The sequence below is a fragment of the Aulonocara stuartgranti genome (assembly GCF_965226115.1).
Source record: "Aulonocara stuartgranti genome assembly, chromosome: 22".
NCBI classification, from domain to species: Eukaryota; Metazoa; Chordata; class Actinopteri; order Cichliformes; family Cichlidae; genus Aulonocara; species Aulonocara stuartgranti.
In genome coordinates, this window is record NC_138957.1 from 11387561 (window position 1) to 11410265 (window position 22705).

Here is a 22705-nt window from a genome sequence, read left to right on the forward strand (position 1 = left end):
AAGCAATGCATTTACAAGACACTGCAGCAATCTGCATCAACCAAGACAATAGCAAGGAGATTTTGGGTACAGCATGCTTGATCAGGATTCGTTTTAGAATACAGAGCACTTCATCATCTAAAGCTTGGTTCAGATATGAATTTTTAACTCTTGAGATTCTTGTGACACTCGCCTCACCTTACCCCCAGAGCTGTACCTGGCTGTCCTGAAAGGCCGATCCTCATGAGGATTTTTTTAAAATATGTCACTCAGAAAACATAGAGCTAATGTGACATTATTAAATTGTATACTACAAGCAGCAAAAGTAGGGGTGAAGATGCTCTGTCAAGTCTTTTGGCAGCAGCAACAGCCATCACTTCGTCTGCATAATTGCCACTTGAGGCTGATAAGGGAGGTTTAAATCCTGCTTAGTTAAGCTTTAAAGTGCTGCTTAAGAAGGCCGAGGCTGCGAGCCACAATGCTCAATTTGTAGGCTTTAAATGAGAGCTGCAACTAATTATTTTTGTTAAATTCTGAAGATTAGTTTTCAATTAATCATGTAAATGTTTTTCTTTAAAACATTAGCAAACTGCAAAAATACCCACAGAAAGTTCACACAGCCCTAGGTGATGTCTTCTTATTTCTTTTTTGTCTAAATAAACAATAAAGTATGATAAATAAAATAGCATTCAATAAAATATCAATCACAACAACCCAACAGAGGATCTTGACACTGAGGGATGGTACAAGGCTCAGAATACCTCTGTAAATGTTGAAAATTGGTTTCATACATGAAATTGGTGCCTGAATGCAAAACAATATTTGCATCTGGATTATTTAGTCATATTTATTTTTGAAAACATCAAGAGAGTGCCTCCCATTTGTTCTTTTTCCAATGTGATGTGTTTTGTTTTAATCAAGATATAACATATCTAAATAAGGTAATGAATAAATATTTCTGGTTCAGATCTGGATTGACTCCAAATGTTTGTCACTTGTAAGCAATAGTTAAAGTGGTAATTACTAATTTGGGGGTTCTAAGATCCTGTCTAGCAATGCGGTGTTGGAAAATTACTAGTTTAGAAATAAGTCACAATATATTTTTACAAAATAATGAAAAATGATTGTCCGTTAGATATTTTGTTGAGATTTGCTGTTGCTGGCTCTGAGGTTGACTTCTCTTTGTGGGTTTACATTCTACTGTATGTTAACCTGCTGTAGCTAGCAAGCTAGTACAATGATAAATATAGCAAGTGAGACTAGAGACCATTATCACTGCAGCTTGTCCTACACCAGTACAGCAGACTCCATTGCTGTGAACTTTACTACAGTACTGCTAGCAACACAATTTAGCCTGCACTTGCTGTCCAGTAATCCCACATAACCTTGGAATAACAGAAATTTGCTTTTCAAAGATGACCAGATAACTACAACACTGTGAAAAGATCCAGTGGAAAGAGAAATGGAAACACTTCCTGTAACCTTAAAATTTCTAGTTGGTCAAGTTTTGCTTGTGGAAAAAAAATAACTCTTGTTGGAAAAGAATCTGGTAGAGACGTTTAGATACAATTACAGCCTATTAAACTTGTTTCACCTTGTATTTACCTAAATAAATAGGTAAATACTTGATCTCAGTGGAGCCTTTGATACCATTGAACATAACATTGTGCTTAACAGTCTTACGGTTTTAGCTGGTATCGCTGGCTCTACGTTAGATTGGTTTTCTTACTTATCTGGTAGGATTTTATCTGTTAGAACAAGCAAGTTCGCCTCCAACCCTTTAACCTGTGGGGTTCCACAAGGTTCTGTCTTGGGTTCATTATTATTTTCTTTCTATATGCTTCCTTTATCTGGCATCATTCCTTCTTTGAATGCCATTTTTTATCATTTCTATGGTGAAGACATTCAGCTGTATATGTCTTTTAAGCCTCAGGCGGATAGGTTATCTGCCCTAGCCCACTATTTTCACCCAAGTTAGTAACTGGCTCTCTAGCAATACCTATTGTTACTTGGTGTAATATTTGATATTTCTCTGGGTCTCACTTGTGTGTCTTTTATTAAAGGAACATTTCTATATTGTGATATATGGTCTCCTCAACTGAACTGGAAAAAATTACTCATACATTTGTGTCATTGTATCTAGATTATTGCAGTGCTGTATTTACTGTGTTGGACAAATCGTCTCTTTTACGCCTCTAAGCTATAGAAAATGCTGCAGCCAGACAATTAAAACATTCTAGCAAGTGAGCTCAAATCACTTCTATTTTCTACTTCTACTTGTTATAATTTCCCCCGATATATTTTAGTTTTAGAATTCTTGTATTAACATACTAAATGGCCAGGCTTTAGCTTCTTACAAAACAGTACTACCACTTTGTTGACTCTGTGGACTCTCCTAAAAAATTATTTAAAACATTTTTTTAAACAGGCTTCCTGGTGAGAATCTTACAGATTTTTGGGGGGCTATTATGGCTTAAGTGTACTTTTCCAGTATAACTGATTCTCATTCTCGAGTGTCAGCTTCTTTTTAACATGTAAACACAGACTGCGCAACGTAGGCTCAAGGCAGTAATGACCTCTGATCTATTGATTCTTATCCTGGAACATGATTTTTCATCTCTCTGGTCTCATGCGTACTGATTTGTGTCCATGTAATTCAGATTTTCTTTTACAGGGCGAGAAAGCTGACATTTGGAGGTCTGAAGGACGGTTTAGTGGTGGGGTTATTCAATTTGCCACTTAACCCAGAGACCCAGGTTTGGATAACACATGTCACACTTCAGTTCAGTCACTTTTTCAATACTTTACGAATTAATGTATTTTTTTCAAGATCTCAATGTATCTTTCCCCTTTTCTGGTCAAAATATGTGCTGATGGTGTGAAATATATTGAATTACATCAGTTACATATTTGTTACAAATTCCTGTTCATGACTAAGAACACATATAAATAAATTTTTACAAAATTCCAAGTCCGATATGTTCTGGCAGATTTTTCCTCCCCTGGTGTTATAGATATAGCTTGAAGCCACCTTGCCTGTAGGGCACACTGACTACCAGATGTCAAGTTCAAGGATTTATTCTCAGCTAAAGCTGTTAAGGCCGAGGTGATACCGACAACATGTCAGCCGTGGTAACCTCTCTTTTAACAACCTTTTATCGCCTCCAGAGACGTTAAGACATTTCAGACATGCAACTGATGCCTGCGCTCAGCCTGATTTCTTTGTCTTGTGCAAAACATGCAACGCAGTCTGTTGAACACTTCATGATTATTCCTTTTCCACACCACACAGTGTTTATACTGTTTCAGTGTCTCAGCCTTTTAGCATTAACCGGGCCCCCCAGCTGCTCGACAATCAAACCACTGATGCCTTTTCTCTTTTTGTACTCCACATATAATAAGTTCGTCTAGGTCTTTCTCAGCCTCGTGGTTGTGTATTTGTCTGTCTTTGTGCTCAACCAAAATCCTCACGCCTTCCCCTTATGTAGCCTGTCGGAGAGCGTTAAGGGCTACAAGAGCAGCGAAACGTAATAACCAGTGAAGCCCTGTGCCCTGTCAGCACGACTCATCCTCCAGAAGGCCTGCACATCAGTCCATAGCAGCCCAGATTAAGTCATGCTCCACAATAAGTCTGACACATGGAGTTGGAGATTATAGCAGCAGACCATTTCCACCATCTACTAATGCAGATCGTCTAAAGCCCGTAGTGGAGTGATCAAACAGCGCACTCTGGTGGTGAAATAAAAAAAAAAAAATACTACTTATCTTTTTTTGGTTTGTTTTAATCTGATATTAAAACACATTACAAAGTCAGTATGCAAATACTCTTATCTTTTTAAATTAAATTATTGGAAAAAGCACAAGTCATGAACAGGTTTTTGTTGATGTGAGCTTTAACCAAGAGCTCAAATGAACCCATATCTGCTCCTTAAACTTCAGTTTTGAAAGCTAATAAATAAAATACCACTTGACAAGTGTAAAATACAGGCAAGTCTGACATTGAGTATATTATGTTCTTTTATATCCTCAGTTGAACAATCAGTCCAGTAGCTCACACTATCCAAGATACGGAAAAAAAGCAACAGGTGTTCACAATAAATGAAGAGTGGAGAAGATTTATCAGGCAGCATGAAACTGATGAGAATACAGTATGTGGATAAATGATACCGCTCCAGTAAGGAGTTCAGTCTGTTTCCTCTGAAGTGTTGAGAGCGAGAGCAGGCATCACTGCCAACATCCTCCTATAGTCCCATGAGGATGTCACACAGTGCAAAAACAAAAACAGTTTGCAAAACTACCACGCAAAACAGAGTGCAATTCCTCCTAGCCTCAGGTAACACCAACACTGTTACTGGTAACGAGTCTGATGAACAGAAGGGACTTGCAGACTGCCGCTGCCCAATCTGACTGATCATCAGCACCTTTTCTAAAGCCGTCCATGTTGACTTTACTGTTACAGTGCTTTCTCCTGACCTCAGGTTGTTCGCAGAGGCTTGAAGTAAAATTATAGTTCATAAAGACATGATCCCATTTGTATACTTTTGGCCATTATTTTCCTTATTATTAGACCCCCAGGGACCATCAGTCCATCAGCAGAAAATTGAATAAATATATTTATAATTCAGGTCATTTTCAAGTAAAACATCCAAGTATTCTCTTATCTTATCTGTCAGGATTTGAAATATTTAACTTTTCTTTTTACTGAGGAAAAACAATGTTTGATGGATATTTTACTGTGCCTGTCTGGTTAATCGGGAAAAAAGAGACATGAAGACATTGTGTGAAACAGTTTGATGTGAACTGGACTGATGGTGTGGAACAGCTCATAAACAAAACATGTGCACCGATTTAAGATCAAAGTATGTGCTGTCCCAAACTCTATGTAGACATTGTAATCAAAGTAAAAGCGGGGATTTCGCACAGCATTTGCTTCACTTCAACATCATCTAACACATGCAGGCGTCATGTTTTGCTGTGTGTGTTAAGCTTCTAAATACATTTATCTTTAACTTCATAATTATCACATCAAAAATTTGTGGATTTTAAAGCGTACAAGTTTCTTTGAAGTCACAGTCCCAGTGTTCCCAGATTTCAGTAGCAGTTACTTTGGTGAGTACAGGGTTAAAATAAAAAAAAGAACAGAAATAATGGCCAAAACTATAAATTTTAGAGCCAAGTCATTATATGCTCGAACCTTCAACTGGAAAACAAACATAAGCATTTCATATATTGCAGATCCCTCTTTGCTTCAATAAAAATGAACAAGCTTAGCGGAGCATGTCCAAAGACACAAAAAAGGAAAAATGGCTACCCTAAAGCTTGGTTTTAGTCCAAGGCAATTTGTGGATTTGGAAATCCTGTGTATTTACAGTTTGTCGAGTCCGTGATGGCTCAGTCCATGAGTTCATACCTGCTGTGCTGGATAAAGATGGTTGTGTCTTATTTGACCTTGTTTTCTTCCTGAGTGTTTTCTCCTATCACCACTATCTGTACGTGCGACAGGTGTCCGCTAGCATCCAGTTGCACCTCCTGAACCCTTTCAGTGTGTGCCTCCTGCAGCTGGTGCTGAGTCTCCTCCTCCGTCTCTGCCGACATGGTCATCTCCACCCCACTCTGGACCACCATGGTGGCCCCTTCTCTGCCTGACTCCCCGGTCAGCTGGAGCTCCATCACTCCCACTGCCTGCTCCACAGGAGTTGGATTGATCTCAATGACCGTGTGTTCCTGGCTGCCCTCCACTTCCCCCTGCATCACCTCCTGTTGCACTAGCATGGTGCCGTCTACCACTTGGCCTTCTATGGGCACCACCTCTGCACCGCTGGCCTGCTGGCTTAGCTGCACCAGCTCCATGGGGCTCATTACTGTGCCCAGTTGGCTGGAGTCCTGCAAAGCGGTGGTGCCAACCAGTGTCAAACCTGAGGACGGATGCAGGGTGATGGTTTCTGTCTTACCATCTCCAGCCACCATGTAGCGGGTGAAGACCTGCGAGCCGGCAGGGAGTAATGTGACTGTGTTGGAGGACTGGGACAGCGAGGCAATAGGTAGGCCTGCCACGGTGAATGGCTGCCCCACTGAGGACAGAGAGATGGGTGAAAGAACGGTGAACTGCTGAGGCTGCAGAGTGGCTTGCTGGTTTATAGGGGTGGTCAGGAGGGTGGTGGTGGAGGCAGGTCTCTGGAGTCGAGGCCGCTTGGTCGGGCGTTTAGTGGAAGTTTTGTTTTTGGCAGGCTGGGGGCAGGTGAGAAGAGCTCGTACTTGCTGCTGCTTCTTCTGTTCTTCCAGCTGCACCTCCAGGTCTGCAGAGACATGACAGGACTGACAGTGAGGGCTGAGTCAACCACAAGAATGCATTCATTTTCAGCCGGGCAGATTTTTACAAGATTACAACGTGCACGTTCTTATATTGATCTCTAATATCAATATTCGTCAGACAGGCTAGGCATGTATAATCCAGCAAATGTCAAATCTAATTTCACAACAAAAACCCTAACTCAATAAAAACGTCATTCTTCATTTTAAGTATTCAAAAACAGTTTTGAGTAACATGATAGATGTGTGAAATAAAAATATATTCACACGGAAATTTTGACTGTTATGAGTCAAAAGTCATGAACTATCTGTTAGGATTCTGAATTGATTTACGACGTTACGCACCAGAGCTGTTATTTGTTAACTTTGACTGGCAACAGAAAGTATTTAGTGTAAACTTTGTCACATTGGGTGACACAGTGGTGTAGTGGTTAACACTGTTGCCTCACAGCATGAAGGTACTGGGTTCTAATCCACCAGCTAGTCGCGGACTTTCTGTGTGGATGTTCCCTCCATGTCTGCTGGGACTTTGGCTTCCTCACACAGTCCAAAGAGAACATATGGAGTTGGGTTAACTGGTGATTCTAAAGTGACTAATATTAACCAGATATCCAAACCTCTTATGTGTTCTCTGGATCCTTTATACAAACTGTGTCTGCGTCTTTCTGCATTCACGTAATTATTTTTTTTCCTTATTTTCTATGTAGCCAGTTAACTCTCCATCAGTGTTCAGCATAAAAGCAAAGCTTCCATTTGCTTCCCTCTGGGTTCAAGGAGCGCCAACCGAGACCATCACTGTCTTGGTTCAGGCAAATGATAAATCTAATTTAATTTCTATACAGCGATGATCCTACCTTGTTTGTAAAAAAAACAAAAAAAAAACAAAAAAAACTAAAACAAATACCCCTAAATTCTCCGTAAACTTGGTCCATAATTGACAAATAAAAAATGACTTGGAGGGAGGTTGGACACAGAGGTAAATAAATAAAAAAATAAGAACCCAAAAATGATATCCAGTCATGGAGGAAGCAAGACTGTACACCATCTGGGAAAATGATCTTGACTGTTATTACCTCGGATGGGCGCAGTGGGAGTCATCACTCTTTTTCATTATCAATATAGTCAGACTCAAAGCACAGCTGCTGTCACTGACCTGTGTCACTAGGGATGGGTATCGAAAACCGGTTCTTGTTGAGAACCGGTTCCCACTGTTTCAATTCCTTGGAATCGTTTGCCATTTTTGCAAACGATTCCCTTATCGATTCCAGTCGCCCCGAATGACGTCACCACGTTGCGGAGCGTCATTTACCTGGCAGGAAACATGGCGCCTAAGCGGCTCAAACGCTCAAAAGTTTGATTATACTTTATGAGAACCGATGACAACAGGGCAACTTGCAAAGTAGATATTTCATTTAAGGGAGGAAACACTACGAATATGCAAAAGCATTTGCTCACAAAACACGCGATGACACGCGTTTTTAATTCCGCTCCGGACTCGTGACTCTCAACCCAGCAGCAGCGCTAACGTTTGCACGTCCTCTCCCGTTAATGCGGCAGGTAAATAATCAACTAACAGTGCATATTATGTTAGCGCAATCTGCCTTATTACAAGACCTGCCATTACTGTACATGTAGGTGACCATGATGAGAGAGACAGACAGAGTCTGGCTGGCGCTCGCTGGCAGTTCTCGCTGCAGTCTACCGGTAGCGTCTCCTTTCAGGCCAGGATAGACTAATGTCACCGAGCAGTGTCTAAGTTTGTGGTCAAAGGCTTGCACCCATTTGCTACAGCAGATGCCCCCGATTTTTGGTAAGTGAATGTGTTTAATTGTAGGCAGGGACATTACTGGATATTCTTGTGTAATTGCCACAGAACAATTTATGTTATACTTTGTTATTGCTACAGAAGAATGTTGCAGCTTTAAGGCAGGGATGACTCCTGGAGTTGCTTTCTCACTGCATATGCTTTATTTCACAATCAGATCGATTCGATAACAAAAACATACAGCAGCTCCTCTCCTACTCCTAGCCCTTCGCTGCGGTGGAAAAAAGAACGACTTCAATCCCCTTCAAGGAACATACGTACAAAATAGTTTTCCTGATACACCAATGGGGCGTTCAATGCCATCTTGTAAATATGAGTACTCTGGCAGTTCAAATGAAAAATACACCAGAACAAACAAGCAAACAAAAAAAGAAGTGTGGGGTACCTTTGAACCAATGAACAAAGTATAACAATTTATACTTTTTAACATAACCCGACCCCGTCAATATGTGATATGTCTCACAAGAATATTTATTTTATTATTTTACATTTACAATTTTTTTTTCCTGGGGACCCTGTGACACCCCATTGAAGAGCCGTAGGCTGGATCTCTCAAGATCTCACTGTTGGGTTTGTAAGGCCATGTTACTCCTAAATTTCTATCTTGTTCAAAGAGAAGATATAAAACAAAGCTCTGAGCTAATCGACCTTAGTGTTCTCCTTTTTTTTTTTTTAAAAAAAGAATCGATAAGAGAATCGATAAAGAATCGAATCGTTAAACAGAATCGAAAATGGAATCGGAATCGTTAAAATCTTATCAATACCCATCCCTATGTGTCACTGCTCATTTTATCAGAAAAATGTGTAAAGAGAACAGTTATAGTGTGACTGTGGCTGCATTTTATTTTTTAAAATGATATAGTGATAATAATGATGATCTGCAGCACACAACCTTTTAATTATTGCTGGGTAATGGTGTAGTGCAGCGGTCTCCAACCTTTTTTGGGCCACGGACCGGTTTATGCCCGACAATATTTTCACGGACCGGCCTTTAAGGTGTCGCGGATAAATACAACAAAATAAAACTAGTACCGGTACTGAAAAATAGAAGAGTTGTTCATAACACACGTGAAAAGACCCAGGAAAACCGAGTTAACGATAAAAAGGATAACAAAATAACGCTGAAAACCGATAAAAACCCTGAAAACTATACATTTCACACCTGAGCATCAACTCTCGCGGCCCGGCACCAAACGACTCACGGACCGGTACTGGTCCGAGGCCCGGGGGTTGGGGACCGCTGGTGTAGTGCATTTGGGAGCAAAAGCCTCACAATCAGGAACTGAAAGATTGCAAATTAGAACAACTGTCTGAAGAATTTTGCTTAATCAAAGAGTGGAACTCAAGATGGACTGAAACCAAATTTTGATTCTCTATTTTTGTCTTTTTCTTTTAAACCTCATGTCTCTCACCAATAACAAACAAAAGTAACTTGTTTTCCCACATATATGTAACAATAAAGCCATTGACTTTTGGCTTTTTGCCTTTTTGAGGAGTAGACAGGAAAAATGGGGAGCGTGCGCATGGGGAGACATGCAGCAAGGGGCTGCAGGTTGGACTCAAACCCAAGCTGCTAGATTTGATGCATGAAACATGCCTAAACAACTATTTACTATGATTGGCATTATCTTGACCTTCAATAGCACTGTCAGGAACCTTGGAGTCATCTTTGATTGGGTTTTTCTTTAACTGACACATTAAACAGACATCTAGGATTACCTTCACTTATCTCTGCACTATGACAACATCCTGACTCAGAGGGATGCTAGTTCATGCATTTGTTACATAGAGGTTGGACTAGTGTAACTACTGATTATCAGGGTGCTCTAAAAGGTCCCTGAAAAGGCTACAATTCATCCAGGACACCAGCACAAGTGTACCATATGACCACATGTCTTCCAACCAGAAATTACTTCAAGATCATTCTCATTGGCATGTGCAAAGTCCTAAAAGATTGTCCTTAAATATCCCGAAGACCTCACAGTACCAATTTATCCCAGTACAACACTTACACTTCCTAATTTCCAAAAGTAGAATGAAAGGCAGAGCCTTCAGCTGTTAAGCCCCTCCCTGTGGAACCAGCTGCCAGTTTGGATTCAGGAGACAAATTCAATCTTTCGATGGTTTTGAATTTAGCCTCAAACCTCAACTGTCACTTAACCATCACTTAGTTATGCTACTTTGGGCTCAGGCTGCTAGGGGATTTCCTAGGATCCGCTAAGCATGTCTTCTATAAGCTATTCAGGGTCACTCTCTGTGCTCTTTCTTTTTTTTTTGCCTTCTTCCTCTCCTCAATCCCCATCAGCAGAAGGCTGCCCCTCCTTTCCTGTTAAAAGAGAAATCTTCCTTCCCACTCTTGCAAAAGTGCTTGCTAACTGAGACTCACATGATTACTGCAGTTTAATTCAATTTCCCTTTACTTTATTACGTAAAGCCATGATTGTTTTTAACAATTGGCTCTATAAAAATGATTTAAATAAAATTCGTATGAATTTAGCGGCTCTATGTGGCAGCTCCTGAAGTAGAGCCTTGTTTGTGTTCTGTACTCACTGGTGAGCATGCTGAGCACCTGCTCCTGACTGGGATCCGTCTGCTGCTTTCTCCTCTCCACAATCTTCTTGACCACATCGAGCAGATCGAAGACCTGGGCGAGGTTACTGAGCACGGCCACCTCTACCAGACAGGAATCTGGGATCAGTGCAGCAAGCAATCAAAAAAAATTACTTGGTCAGTCAGAAAGGAGGAACAGATTCAGCTGTTTGCACAGTAAATCAGTGTGGTATTACTCTAAAAGAAGCTTTTCTAAAAAGCTTTCTGCTGTTGGACAGTCATTTTCAGTTTCCAACAGCAGCTGAATTTGCTCTTTCTTTCCATGCATTTCTTATTCACATAGGTCAGAGTGTGTCCCACACAACGCCTCTGTTTTGGCGATGCAGTTTCCCAGTGCATGTTGGCGTCGTTCTGCACCTGTGTCCTGTAGGCTGGCCGGATCCATGCGCTGCTGCACGCTGTTTAACAGCTCCACAAGCTCCGTGTTGATGTTGGTCACCACTTCACCCAACAAACCCACATCTGCAATGCCCTTCCAAAAGTTCAGTGTGTCCTCTGCGGACAAACAGACAACACAGAGCAATCTTACTCACACACAGTGTTACATATATCCATGCTGTTGGAGATGATTTCCATCTCCGTGCTGTTATTATACTCTTAATCTGTGTTTGGATGTGTGCTCAGTGTTACCAGAGATCTCAGCTGATCCCTTTTTGTCTGCAGACTCCGATGAACTTGAGCTCCAGTCCAACTTCCCGCTCAGGACCTTTGCTCGGTCTTCTGCAGCTGCCCCACCATTACCCAGGATCACCTGACCTGTAACTTGTACAAGACAACAGACATGACTGAGGAGAAGAATTTTAAATGCAATTCTGGATTTAAGAGGGAGCCAAACTTCAGTGTCACATTCCCCCACCACACTTCTTTATCTTTAGTGATCTTTTTTTTGTTGTTGTTAATTTTACCTTATATCCTGCTGGGCAGCTTTCATCATGTCTCACAGTTAATTAGCAGTTTTCTGTATCATATCATTTCTTTGTGTGGGCTGAATAATTATCACCTAAAGCATTAAATGATATGCAGTGTATTAAACACCCAGCAGTAGTTTGCAGGAAATTATAAAAACTTAGAAGATCAAGCCAAACTAAATAAGCAATTTGTCTGCAGACAGACAGATTTTCTTTTTTTAATTATTCTTTCATTCAGCTGCGCTGTCACTGTAAAACATGTCAGTGTTGGATGAAAGCAGGTGAAAATATTGCTTTTCTTCACCACTAAGCTTGTTGAACAGGTGGTTTGATAATACTGCTGTTGGCTCTGTAGCCATGAAGGTAACAGCAATGAGCCCCGTTGCTATCAACTCTAGAAGGACGCTATCGTTTTCTCCAGCTGGGTTCAATGTCTCGATTTTGTGCTGTTTGTGTCAGACAGAGAGGAGAGGCTGCGCTGTAAATTACACCACTAATGACAATGTCATCTTCACTGTTGTTGTGTTATCAGATTTTTGTTTAGAAAAGCAGAAGCAGCTTTTGTTGACTCTTATAATAGTTTACATGAGCACAGGTGCACCTAAACACATTGTGCAGTTTGCACACATTTATTTTCAGTCTAGAGAAACGCTTGTATTGTGGAGAGCTCCACCACCAGCATCATCCTCCTGCTTTGTTTTCCATGACACTAAAAAACCTCCACATTCTTTCAGCAAGCTCATATGTTTCTTTTCTGTAAAAACGCAGACCGCATAAAGGACTTTTAAATAAGGGTTTAGAAGTAAACTTGTAACTGTGCCTAGTAGAAACAGTCAGTGGCCCTTATGTTAAACCTATCTTTTGACTGAAAAACACAACAAATATAACAAAATACTCAGTTATGGACTATAACATCACTGCTGTTTAAATGAGCAAATCTGGACTCACTGCACCTTCTAGTCAGTTCAATTCAAATGTATTTATACAGCATGAAATCACAACAACAGTTGCCTCAAGGCGCTTTATATTGTAAGGCACAATAATACACTATATTCAGATTTTTACCTTGAGAGGATGTAGGTGTGGTAAGTCCGGTGCCATCAGGAGGGAAGCGTGTGTTGTTTATTAAAAGGTCAAACTTGGTGCTGCGACATGTGTTAGTGCACAGAGTGCTGTGCTGGTAGAAGTCCAGCTGACCGGAATCCATCATTTTTCTGGAGAACAGAAATGAGGAAATATATAAAAAAGGGGAAAACATGTTTGTTTGACCAGAGATGCTTTCATCGTTGTCAAAAACATTTGCATCTTTTAGAAGTGAAGATCCAGTGCAGTGCCTTTCTTTCACTACACTTATTCTGTTTGGAACTAATAACCACAGGAGCAACTGTGTAAAGTGCAACAACTAAGTCGTGTCTGAGAGTTGCCCACACAGATATCCTGGAGAGAATATTAGAAGAGGTTTACATAAAATGTGCAACAGACTTAAGCAGTGCGTCTGCAATACATGCAATATCTGTATGCATTTAAATCAAGTTTTGCTTACAGCAGTCCTTTCCATACTGGCAGGGCAAAATCCACAGTTGGTGTTCTGTGCAAACCTGTATTCTAGAGTTACTGTGCAGCTGATAGAAGCTTTAGAAGGTGCATGTTTTAAAGCTGCTGCTTTTTAGTGTGACAGTCTCTCTGTCTTTGTGTATCTCTCAAAAGTATTTCCTGGTTGAACGACAACAGTTCAAAAAAAAAAAAAAAAAAAAGGGAGTTTTATGCCCACTGCTTTAAGACACTTCATAAAATGTGTCCCAACTATTTTGTCTCATGCCAAGAACATGAGACAAGAACATGAGACAAGAACATGAAAAATGTTGGTCTTGGTTTAAGTGTGTGCATATTCCTGCATTTATTTCCACTTTCTTATTTTAACATTGCTGCAGGGCTATTCCACATGTTAATTTAATGCTGTGTTTTAGTGCTGATTGTTGCCAGTTTTGCTGGACTGCATTATTTCACTGATCTACAGCCAAAACAGTTGTAAAACAACAAGCACTGCGAGAGCACAACCCTCTACCAAGGCAGCTCACTCTCTGTATTTACTTAATATAATGAAATCTTATTTTGGTATTATTTCGAATGTGTAGCTTTCATTTCATTGTTTAGTAAATTTATTTAAATGTTCAATAAAAAAACCCAAATAAAAAAAAAAGGTTTTGATCACAAGTTTATCCCCGCCCCCCCCCCAAAAAAACAAACAAAACAAAACAATACTGGCTCTGACTGCCTGCAGTGCGTCCACATGACAGGAGATGCTGTGCCATTGCCAGTAACCATATAAGAGTCACTGGTCAGAAGGAGACACTGTTGCATCTATGTAAAGCTGCAGTTTTTTTTTTTTTGGATAGTCAAAATCCTCTGCTTCTCCTGTGCTTTTAATTAGAGGCGCATATACAGATGTTCTACCCAGTAAAGAGAATCTTAACCCTGCACATTGTTGGTGACAGACTAGTAACCTTTAGACTGCAAGAGAGATTGAAAATAGCTGTGACACAATTCATCAATTTGAAATAGAAAACTCAATGTGAAAAAACCCCACTTTGCTCATTCTTTCACTGCTAGAAACCAACAACTAATTTTATCCAAGTCCAGACACAAATGTCAAAGGCATGAAAATGATTCAATATCTGTCAAACTGAGTTGATCACTACACAAGATGTAAAGCATAGATGAAATATTGTTGTCAAATGATGTCAAATAAATCCAAGAAACTGAAAAGTGTGTATAATAACGCAAACTGTATTATTTGCAGTGCAGTCTTCCAAAAGCCATGTGATCACTGAAGCAATATACGGCTAAGTCACAGCACACACAGAGGGTTTTTTACATTAATAAAATAAGTCTACTTTACTCATCCAAACGGTAGTGTATCCCTGAAACTAAATAATTATCCATGAATTTATCTGCAAGACACAATGATCACAGTCAGGTTTTCCACTACAGGCAACATACATTTCATTGTAATACTGATTAGCGCAGCTTAAACGTGATATAGAAAAATCTATTTCGACCAGTCAAAGAGACAGGAAGGCCCGTGGTTTATCGTTATCATCTCACTCACACTCAGAAGTGAGGCAACAGTGGCTTGTTAGTTTCCTGTCACAGAGCCACAGAAGAACATTTGAATATTTATTCTAGATGGATGAGTCACATCTCAGCTCATTACCATGTGGTGCAGCGCAACCAACCAGCACTTGCTCATCTAAGGGCCATAGAATGTCAGTGTTCTGTCTCAAAAACAAATCCCCTCACCTCAGCATGACTCCCCCCATCCTGATGGCTCTCTTCCAGTCTTTCAGAGTAGCTTTTCCAGAAATGTGCACAAACTGCTTGGGACTGATCAACTGGTCTTCATACTAGTGGAGAGATTGCCAGTTTAGTAAATATGTTCAATAAGTGCAATGATGAAACAACAGAAATAACTAAAAGCAACACATTACAGTATCATATGTCTTGTCTTTGGCCTTTAATATGAAAATGTAATAGATATGCTGTGGTTCTAGAATCATGGTAGACTTCTAACCATGAGCAATTGTAGCAGCTAGAATAGCGAAATATTTTTTTACTGTGTTATATCAGGAGAAAAAAATATAAAATATGCATAAGTTTTCTCAACTTTAAATAATAATTTTCATGTGATGTACTGAATTCTGTTTTTTCAGTGCTACACTTCCTATTTAATGGAAGTGTATGCTCGATGCTCACAAGACAACAAAGAATTTCATGTGGATCAGAAGATTGAATGGACTTAGTAGTTCATTACAAATACAGTCTGACCTATGTAATTCAACTCATAACACTGCGATCAAAAAATGAGCATTGTTGTGAAAGCATGAACGAGAACATTTATCTCATAACTGCTCGGTCGTTTCATCCATGTCTGCTTGGAGCATGGTTATTTGAAACCTGCTACTTGCAGTGAGAAGAAATGAACTGGATGACTCTGTAGATATAGTGGGACACTTGTCGGTGCTACATGTTTATTTCCTGCTCAGAGTCTATTGAATGACCTAGTTGTCACGTTGCTATATTTGGCAATGTTTTAATGACTTGTCATTTTACTCCATGTGAGCCAAAAGAAAAAAAGGGATACTAACCTTCACACATTTCACATTGATTCCTGGGCACACAAACTTTTTCACTAGCAGCACAGCTTTACAGTCACCACACGTTATAGGGCAGCCAATTTCAACGTCGTCTCCCTCAGTTTGCTCTACAGGGAATAAATGTATGCAACATTTACCAACAAGCTTTATGTAATGCAATCTGCAAAACTCATGGATCGTTACATCCCTCAAGTTGTCTGAATCATTGTGACAACTAGGGCTGGGACATATCATACCGTTCACGGTAACACCGGTATAATGTTGGGCAACGATAGGAAAATGAAATATCGCAATAGAATATGGGTAAAACGCGCATGTGCAGTGATTTTGTTTTCATACGCACATGGAGGAAAAAGCAGAATGAGGAGGGCGAAAGCGGATCGTTGAAGGAAATGAACCAGAATTTGTTTGTAAAAATGCTGCAACTTCAGTGGTGTGGAACTGGTTTAGCTTTCGTCCGTCAGATACACAACAAAGCACTATTTTTGGTACAGCATGCTAGCGGGCCGTCGTTATTACCGTGTTTGTTGGAAAATACGGTACACTTGAAATCAATCCTTTGATTTTTCTGAAAATCGACAGTGCCCCTTATTATCCCGTGTGCCTTATGTATGAATTCTGGTTGTGTTTACTGACCTCGAAACGATTTCATGTCGTACACGGCGCTCGAAAATCTGTCAAATGTTTTAGTACGACTTTGCTAAGCTACGAACCCGCACCGCTTGATGGATTGTCGGAGCATTACAGCTATTGTAGGCAGGAGCCTCGCGGAGTGATACGTACTGTGCTTCAACATAATATTACCGTATTGTGTGTGTATAACCTCTTTTTAAGTGTTGTGGATATTATACATGGTTATGCTGAGGATATGTCGGCCAGTTTCCACTGGAAATGTCTTTTGGTTAAACTGTCAGCAAGGAATTTGCACTGTTACGTCTTTATATAACTTTAATGCACATAAAAAACAGCTGCTTGTTTATGTGAAAATACAGTGATGTTTTTTTTTTTGCACTAATAAAGTTGTGGAGTTGTAAAGTATTTTGTCTAGTGTCAATTATATCGTCAGTTATATCGTTATCGCAAATTTTCAAATGTATATTGTGATAAATATTTTTGGTCACATCTCCCTGCTCTAGTGACAACCACTTACCTGAATGAGATTCAACAGCCATGACAGCCGCATCTGTTTCAGCAGACTCGTCTCTGAAAGGATAGATAGTTGGGACATTTTCTCCTGGTACAGCAGAGTAAGCATGGGAAATGACTGACCATCTGGAATCTCTGTAGCTCTGATTGTGGTGTTATACAACTTTGAAGTGAATTGTAGTTTCTCAGTACATACCCAGTGGTGATTGGCTGGAGCTGGAGGATGACCTGAGTCTTATTAGGGTCATCGGGGTCACCTTCACCACTGTCGTCCTTTACCATCACCACTTCCCCCATAGGTACAGTGACCTCATCAGTGGTCGCCATCACACTCATTGAAGTAGACTAGAGGGAGGGGGCCACTTCTGTGCAACAGCTACCTAGGGGTTTGTTCATCTGAAAAGCCATAAATATATTAAAAAGAAAGGCAGATGATGGTTATAAAAGGCTGTACATTTTTCTGATTGTTTGCATTTCAGTTCAAACTGAAATTAAGAAAAAAATGCTTCACCTACAAATAGCTGAATATCTGAGCCCTTAACTCATCTTTAAAAGCCCACCATAGGTATTATTAGTTAACTTCTGCTAGCTAACATTGGGTGAGCTAACTGACTTGTATAACATTATAAGAAAGAGACATGACACTCCAAAAATACTAAGATGCAATTTATAGCAGAATTCCAAAAAAAGCTCAAAGAGGGTGGGAGCAAAATAACCTCAAGGGGATAAAATATTTTAAAGCTTTTTTTGAGCTAAAGTCAGAAAACTTTGATAACCCATCTTGAAGTATCTCTAGGCATCCCAAGATGACTGATGAGTTAGCGAACTTTGTCCTCAAAGGACAAAGAAAAAGCCTGAATATTTAGTGAGCCTCTGCACTGATTACATTCAATTCATTGAGGCGTTCCAGCTGAGATAAGAATGTAAGTGCACACGTGCCTACAAATAAAGACTAGTTATGTGACATTTATTGGCATCAGCTGGATTTACTCAGATTTAGTCAGCTGTATTGGCTAAAACAGCAGAAGTTGTACCTGAAGATTTGGACTACCTTTATTTATTTTGACAGGAACTGTGGGGCCTTCATTGTTCTTTCCATAAAACTTTACCACTGTGCTTGGAGAACAGGAAACGCCTGATGAAGTTTGACCCAACTAAAAAGATTTTCTTAGTTACTACAATCGACTTCTTTACTGTGGCTGACTACTGTGTAAGGCCAGATCCTAATAAGCTTTTGTCAGTCATCACTTTCAGCTGTGTTTTTGTATTGTAGTGGCTTAGATAAAAGAAATCCTGGTAAGTTTCAAATATTTATTAGAGATGGACTGATCCGATATTACGTATCGGTCCGATACTGACCTAAATTACTGGATCGGATATCGGAGAGAAATAAAAAATGTAATCCGATCCACTCAAAAGCACCTCACAAAACCTGCGACATAGCGTAACCCAGCTCATAACCTTAGCACGTCGGAGGAGTATGCGTTGTGATAGAGCGGCTATGGCATGCGAGACCTGTCGGTGGTCTGGCTGAGGATTTGGAGCCTCGCTACCAAACCGGAATTTAATCTCCGAGAAAGTTATCCCAGATGAGTAAAGCATGTGTGTAAGTTCATCTCTGAATGTTTGTGAAGCATTCCCAGCGAATGCTGGGAGCGACTGCCTCTCATTCTCTCCCTCTCCTGCTGCTACTTCAATCATGAAACTGATCAATGATCAGCTGATCGGCTTTTCTGTCGCGAGTCCGTCTCTCTTGTTAGTGTATCGCCCACTTTGCGCCACAAAGACAAGCTGTTGTTAGAATTTATTTAATATTACTTTCTACACCAGGATCCTTTTCTACGTAGCTGACGGCTGGTAACTGTGCAGGGGCGGATCTAGCAAAGTTTTGCCAGGGGGGCCAGGTAGGGCATTAACAGGGAAAAGGAGGGCACAAAGACATACTTTTCTTTCTTATTGTCATGTCTAGCTTTTAATAAATAATTATCTGAATCTTACAACCAAAGTTTTCATCTGATGTAAAATGTATAGAAATCCATTATTAACTATAAAGTCAAATTTATAACCTACTAAGCTATAGTACTTTTTCCTTTGGGAAGGTACCATCTGTGCAGTCTGCAATTCTGCTGAAGGAGGATGTTGAATCTATTTAATTATTATAGAAAAATTATTGATTTCTGTGCGTTTTCTTTTACATGTGCATTAAATTAGAGTTGATTATATCAATTAAGCATTATAGGGCAGAGGGTGGGGGGTGGTTCCCTATTTTTTTTTTTCCTTTTTTGTTCGGAGTTGGCAACCTTATTAGTTAGGTTGCTTAATATTTCCACTAAGTACTCTTTAAAATACCAGAATAAGGAGGATGGTGTGGGTTTAAGTTTATTAGATTGATCAGTATTGCTGATCTATGACATATTTGGGGTACAGTGTATTTTTTGCATACAGGTATAACAGAATAGCTTTAGTTTTGTTTTGTTTTTTTAAACTTGAGTATGAACTTATACAAAATGCAACAAGATATTTAAAAAAAACATTTTATTGATTATAAAATATGCTATATCGGATTTATATCGGGATCGCAGATATCCAAATTTAGGGTATAGTATCGGACATAAAAAAAAAGTGGTATCGTGCCATCTCTAATATTTCTGCAGCTATATACAAGCTGATTAAAAAATAAACAACAAAAACAACCTAACACTATTTGTTTCACCCTGTATATATTATCCAGACAATTGTAGCCTGCTTCAAAATCTGACAATTGTGCCCCAAGGAATACTCATAAGATGAGTAATGTGAAATTTTCAAATCCTGTTATTATTATTATTAATAACTCTTTGTTTAAATGTAAATATTTGATGCAATTTAAAAACTAAATTACACAAAACTACTCGTTTCCTTTTACTTCATTGTTAGTGACTTCTTAGAGACCACTTCTTGAAGGAGAGCTCCTGGCTTCATGGCCCACTCTTTGCGAAACTCTGCTATTGACATTAGTTGAACTCATGTTACTTTAAATTGGATTGGAAAAATATCTGCCAAGATTAAAATATAAATCTTATTTCAATGTTGAGGTGCTGTTTCCAAGTAAGGTGAGCTTAGCTAATTCAAACCAAAGAATGCCGCGTTTTGTAAATGGCCTGACTGGTCCACTTGTTTGAGACTAATATTAACTGGATTAATATAAGTCATTTTTACGTAACGGTTTGCTAGTGTGCACGTAAGGGTTACACGCGAGATTATATAGGCTAGTAAATTTTCAGAAGCTGTGTTTTGCCGAAATGTGAAACCACGATAGCCAGAAAAGCAAGCTTTTATTTTTTTAAACGGATACATTTTCTTAGTAGAATACAGCAAGAGTGGGTTTTTCCCACGCGCATTAGGCATTAGAAACCGCAGTTTTACGTGTTTTGGGGGCTACTAACCAACAAGTGGCTACAAAACCATTCGCAGCTCAATTAAAACTACACCTTTACGTTTTGCTGCAGATAAATTACTTTTACTAAGTTGGCTTGGTTATCGCTACCGCTGTAGCCAGCTGACTACTTTTCGCTGTCGGAGCTCCTCAGACCAGGCTCGACGGTAGCCATTACGGCTAACACAAGGGCGTAACTTGATGTGTGGGAATCCAAACAATAGCGTGAACTCCACTGCCCGAGACGGGTAAAGCTTTGCATTTACAGTGTGACGGCTACGTGCCGCTTGTCTATGAACCGTACGTCCCTTCGTAACTCTGCATTTTAACTCTCCGCTCCCCCTCAAAATGACGTCTCCCTGTGCGGCGGCACGTACAGCAAACAACGGCACGGCGACGGCGTTGCCCCTCCATTCAGTTCGAGCCTGGCTGACTGAACCCCCTCCGCAATGTACCCAAACCACCCCGCTAAAACTACAGCTTGTGTGGCGAGAGCGGTCGCTATTTTACAGTTGTGTATATTTAAAAACACACAGTAAAAAAAATAGCTCGTTCTTACCGTTTTAAGAAGCCAAACGCATCCCTAGATAGAGGAGAGCTGCGGAGCATGCGCACTCAGTAGCTATAGTTCGACTTCCTGCTGAACAGCGCTCGCCCTGTTTTCACTCTCGTGTAAACCCTGTGTAAACCGCAGGTTTTTAACCACCACTGTGACTCCTTATTAGCGAACCTATATATGCAGGCGAGAATAAGTGGGTATTACCTTGATATATGTTTTATCTGGTCATATCTCAAAGAATTGTATGTTAATTTATGACAGTGTGTACTCTACATAGATCATTTTGGTACTATTATACTTGCATTAAACTTAAGAAGACAAATGCTTATTTCTGCAACGCAGGAGTTACGTGTATTCCGACATGGCTGGTCTTTTTGTTGACAATAGAAATTAGGGCGCCAAGATATGTGATCATCGGCAGCCCAAGAAGTAAAAATTATGCTTCCGAAATCTCTTGATGGCGATTCCGCAAGAGAAGCGGAGACCCCACCTCTCCTGTGCCAAGCATGGCAGAAGCCCTTTTTACCATGTACGCCGGACATCCTGCAACCTGACCAGAGGTAACCTGTTCTTCACTCAGGGTTCATGATGTATAAACCTCAAGTCGGCACATAAAAGTTTCACAGTATTTTGTATAACTAAATACGGCAAATCAACCCTTTATCTTTCATTTATATATTTATATAGTCAACGGGAATAAAAACTTGACCGTATTTGGCTATTTAGTTTTGGACACCGAAAAGCATGATGGGTAAAGAGGGCGGGGCAATTGACATTGAATGCTGCCATTGGATGCTACATGCACTCGAATTAATGTTGCATTCAGGCAATGTGGGAAAGTCGATTACATGGATACAATCGTAATCGTGAGATTCTGTGAGATTCTTTAAGAGCGATTACAGAATCTTGATAGTTTTTCGACCTCTCCCTGAGCCTTACATAGATTACCGAATTTAATTGAAAAATAAAACTTTGTTATATTTAATTTTATTATATACTGTTTACGCTGAATTAAAAGTGAATTACACATCAATAGAAAGATCATAATACTGTGGTGTGTGTGTGTGCGGTGTTCGTGTTCTCTGTTGCTCAGATTCCCAGGCGCAACTTGAGGACATTTACTAAGTTATCTGAATAGTAGCATATACGATCATATACATTTAAGTATTGCAATGATCTTTTATGATGTTCTCATAGCTGAAGAAAATCAGTAATATTCTAAAGCTAACCTAGTGTAATACAGGTCCTAATTCTTGGTTTGGATCGGCCTCACCAACAACATTTGTCCAAATTTTTACCTAACTATCATAAATCAATCAAATCCAGGCAACGATTATGTTTCTTAAATCTGTCAGAAGAGGGCGCCAAATCTTTGTTAAGAAGACCATCCAGTCCAAACAATATTCAACGTACATCTATTTATTCATTTAATAACCAATATCCCTTATACATAACATAAAAATAAATAACATTTATTCAGTAATACTGTGGAACATGACCATCGGGGGATCAGAAGCTGTACTGTTGATGTTACATGGTAGAGAAACCCTACCTGTGATTATTTTGATCAGTTCACTGGATATGACACTATTAATTACATGGGTGATTTGTTTCTTTTTTCTTTCTTTTTTTAAATGTTCTTATTTGTTTTCTTTCTAAGACTGATGAGAGATAATTGGTATCAATAGCTGCTTTTCCACAACAGGAACAACAGTGACTATGACCTTTGGATGGACTCGCTATGCTGTCAAAGTAAGGAAAAGGGAAGAATTATTTGACCGACCAAAAAGTCCATACACA

At 39.7% G+C, this 22705-nt stretch overlaps 1 protein-coding gene and 1 long non-coding RNA gene across 4 annotated transcripts; one reads left to right on the top strand and one right to left on the bottom strand.

Moving 5' to 3' along the window:
- Positions 1-3740: 3740 nt before the first annotated feature.
- On the bottom strand, positions 3741-21046 carry gmeb1 (glucocorticoid modulatory element binding protein 1). 3 transcript variants are annotated; one of them, XM_082521205.1, is made up of 10 exons: positions 20906-21046; positions 17128-17327; positions 16936-16988; positions 15777-15892; positions 14932-15035; positions 12697-12845; positions 11354-11485; positions 11081-11218; positions 10664-10786; positions 3741-6275 (listed from the first exon to the last, which is right to left on the bottom strand). In XM_082521205.1, exons 2-10 carry the CDS (start codon positions 17265-17267, stop codon positions 5419-5421), a joined length of 1812 nt encoding a protein of 603 aa, XP_082377331.1. In that variant the 5' UTR covers positions 17268-17327; positions 20906-21046; the 3' UTR covers positions 3741-5418. The 3 variants fall into 3 exon arrangements, with proteins under 3 accessions (XP_082377331.1, XP_082377330.1, XP_082377329.1); XM_082521204.1 differs by having other exon boundaries at positions 10664-10801; positions 11354-11479; positions 20906-21044; XM_082521203.1 differs by having other exon boundaries at positions 10664-10801; positions 20906-21042.
- LOC309698635 lies at positions 7439-8276 on the top strand. The gene is made up of 2 exons (XR_014274140.1): positions 7439-7845; positions 7924-8276. It is a non-coding gene; the product is annotated as an uncharacterized lncRNA (long non-coding RNA).
- Positions 21047-22705: the final 1659 nt, after the last annotated feature.

Coding starts and splice junctions, on each gene's coding strand:
- gmeb1 (XM_082521203.1), bottom strand. CDS start 17,267: ATGAGTGTGATGGCGACCACTGATGAGGTCACTGTACCTATGGGGGAA. Junction 15,036..15,776: donor TCAATGTGAAATGTGTGAAG/GTTAGTATCCCT, acceptor TCTCTCCACTAG/TATGAAGACCAGTTGATCAG. Junction 12,846..14,931: donor ATGGGGGGAGTCATGCTGAG/GTGAGGGGATTT, acceptor TCTGTTCTCCAG/AAAAATGATGGATTCCGGTC.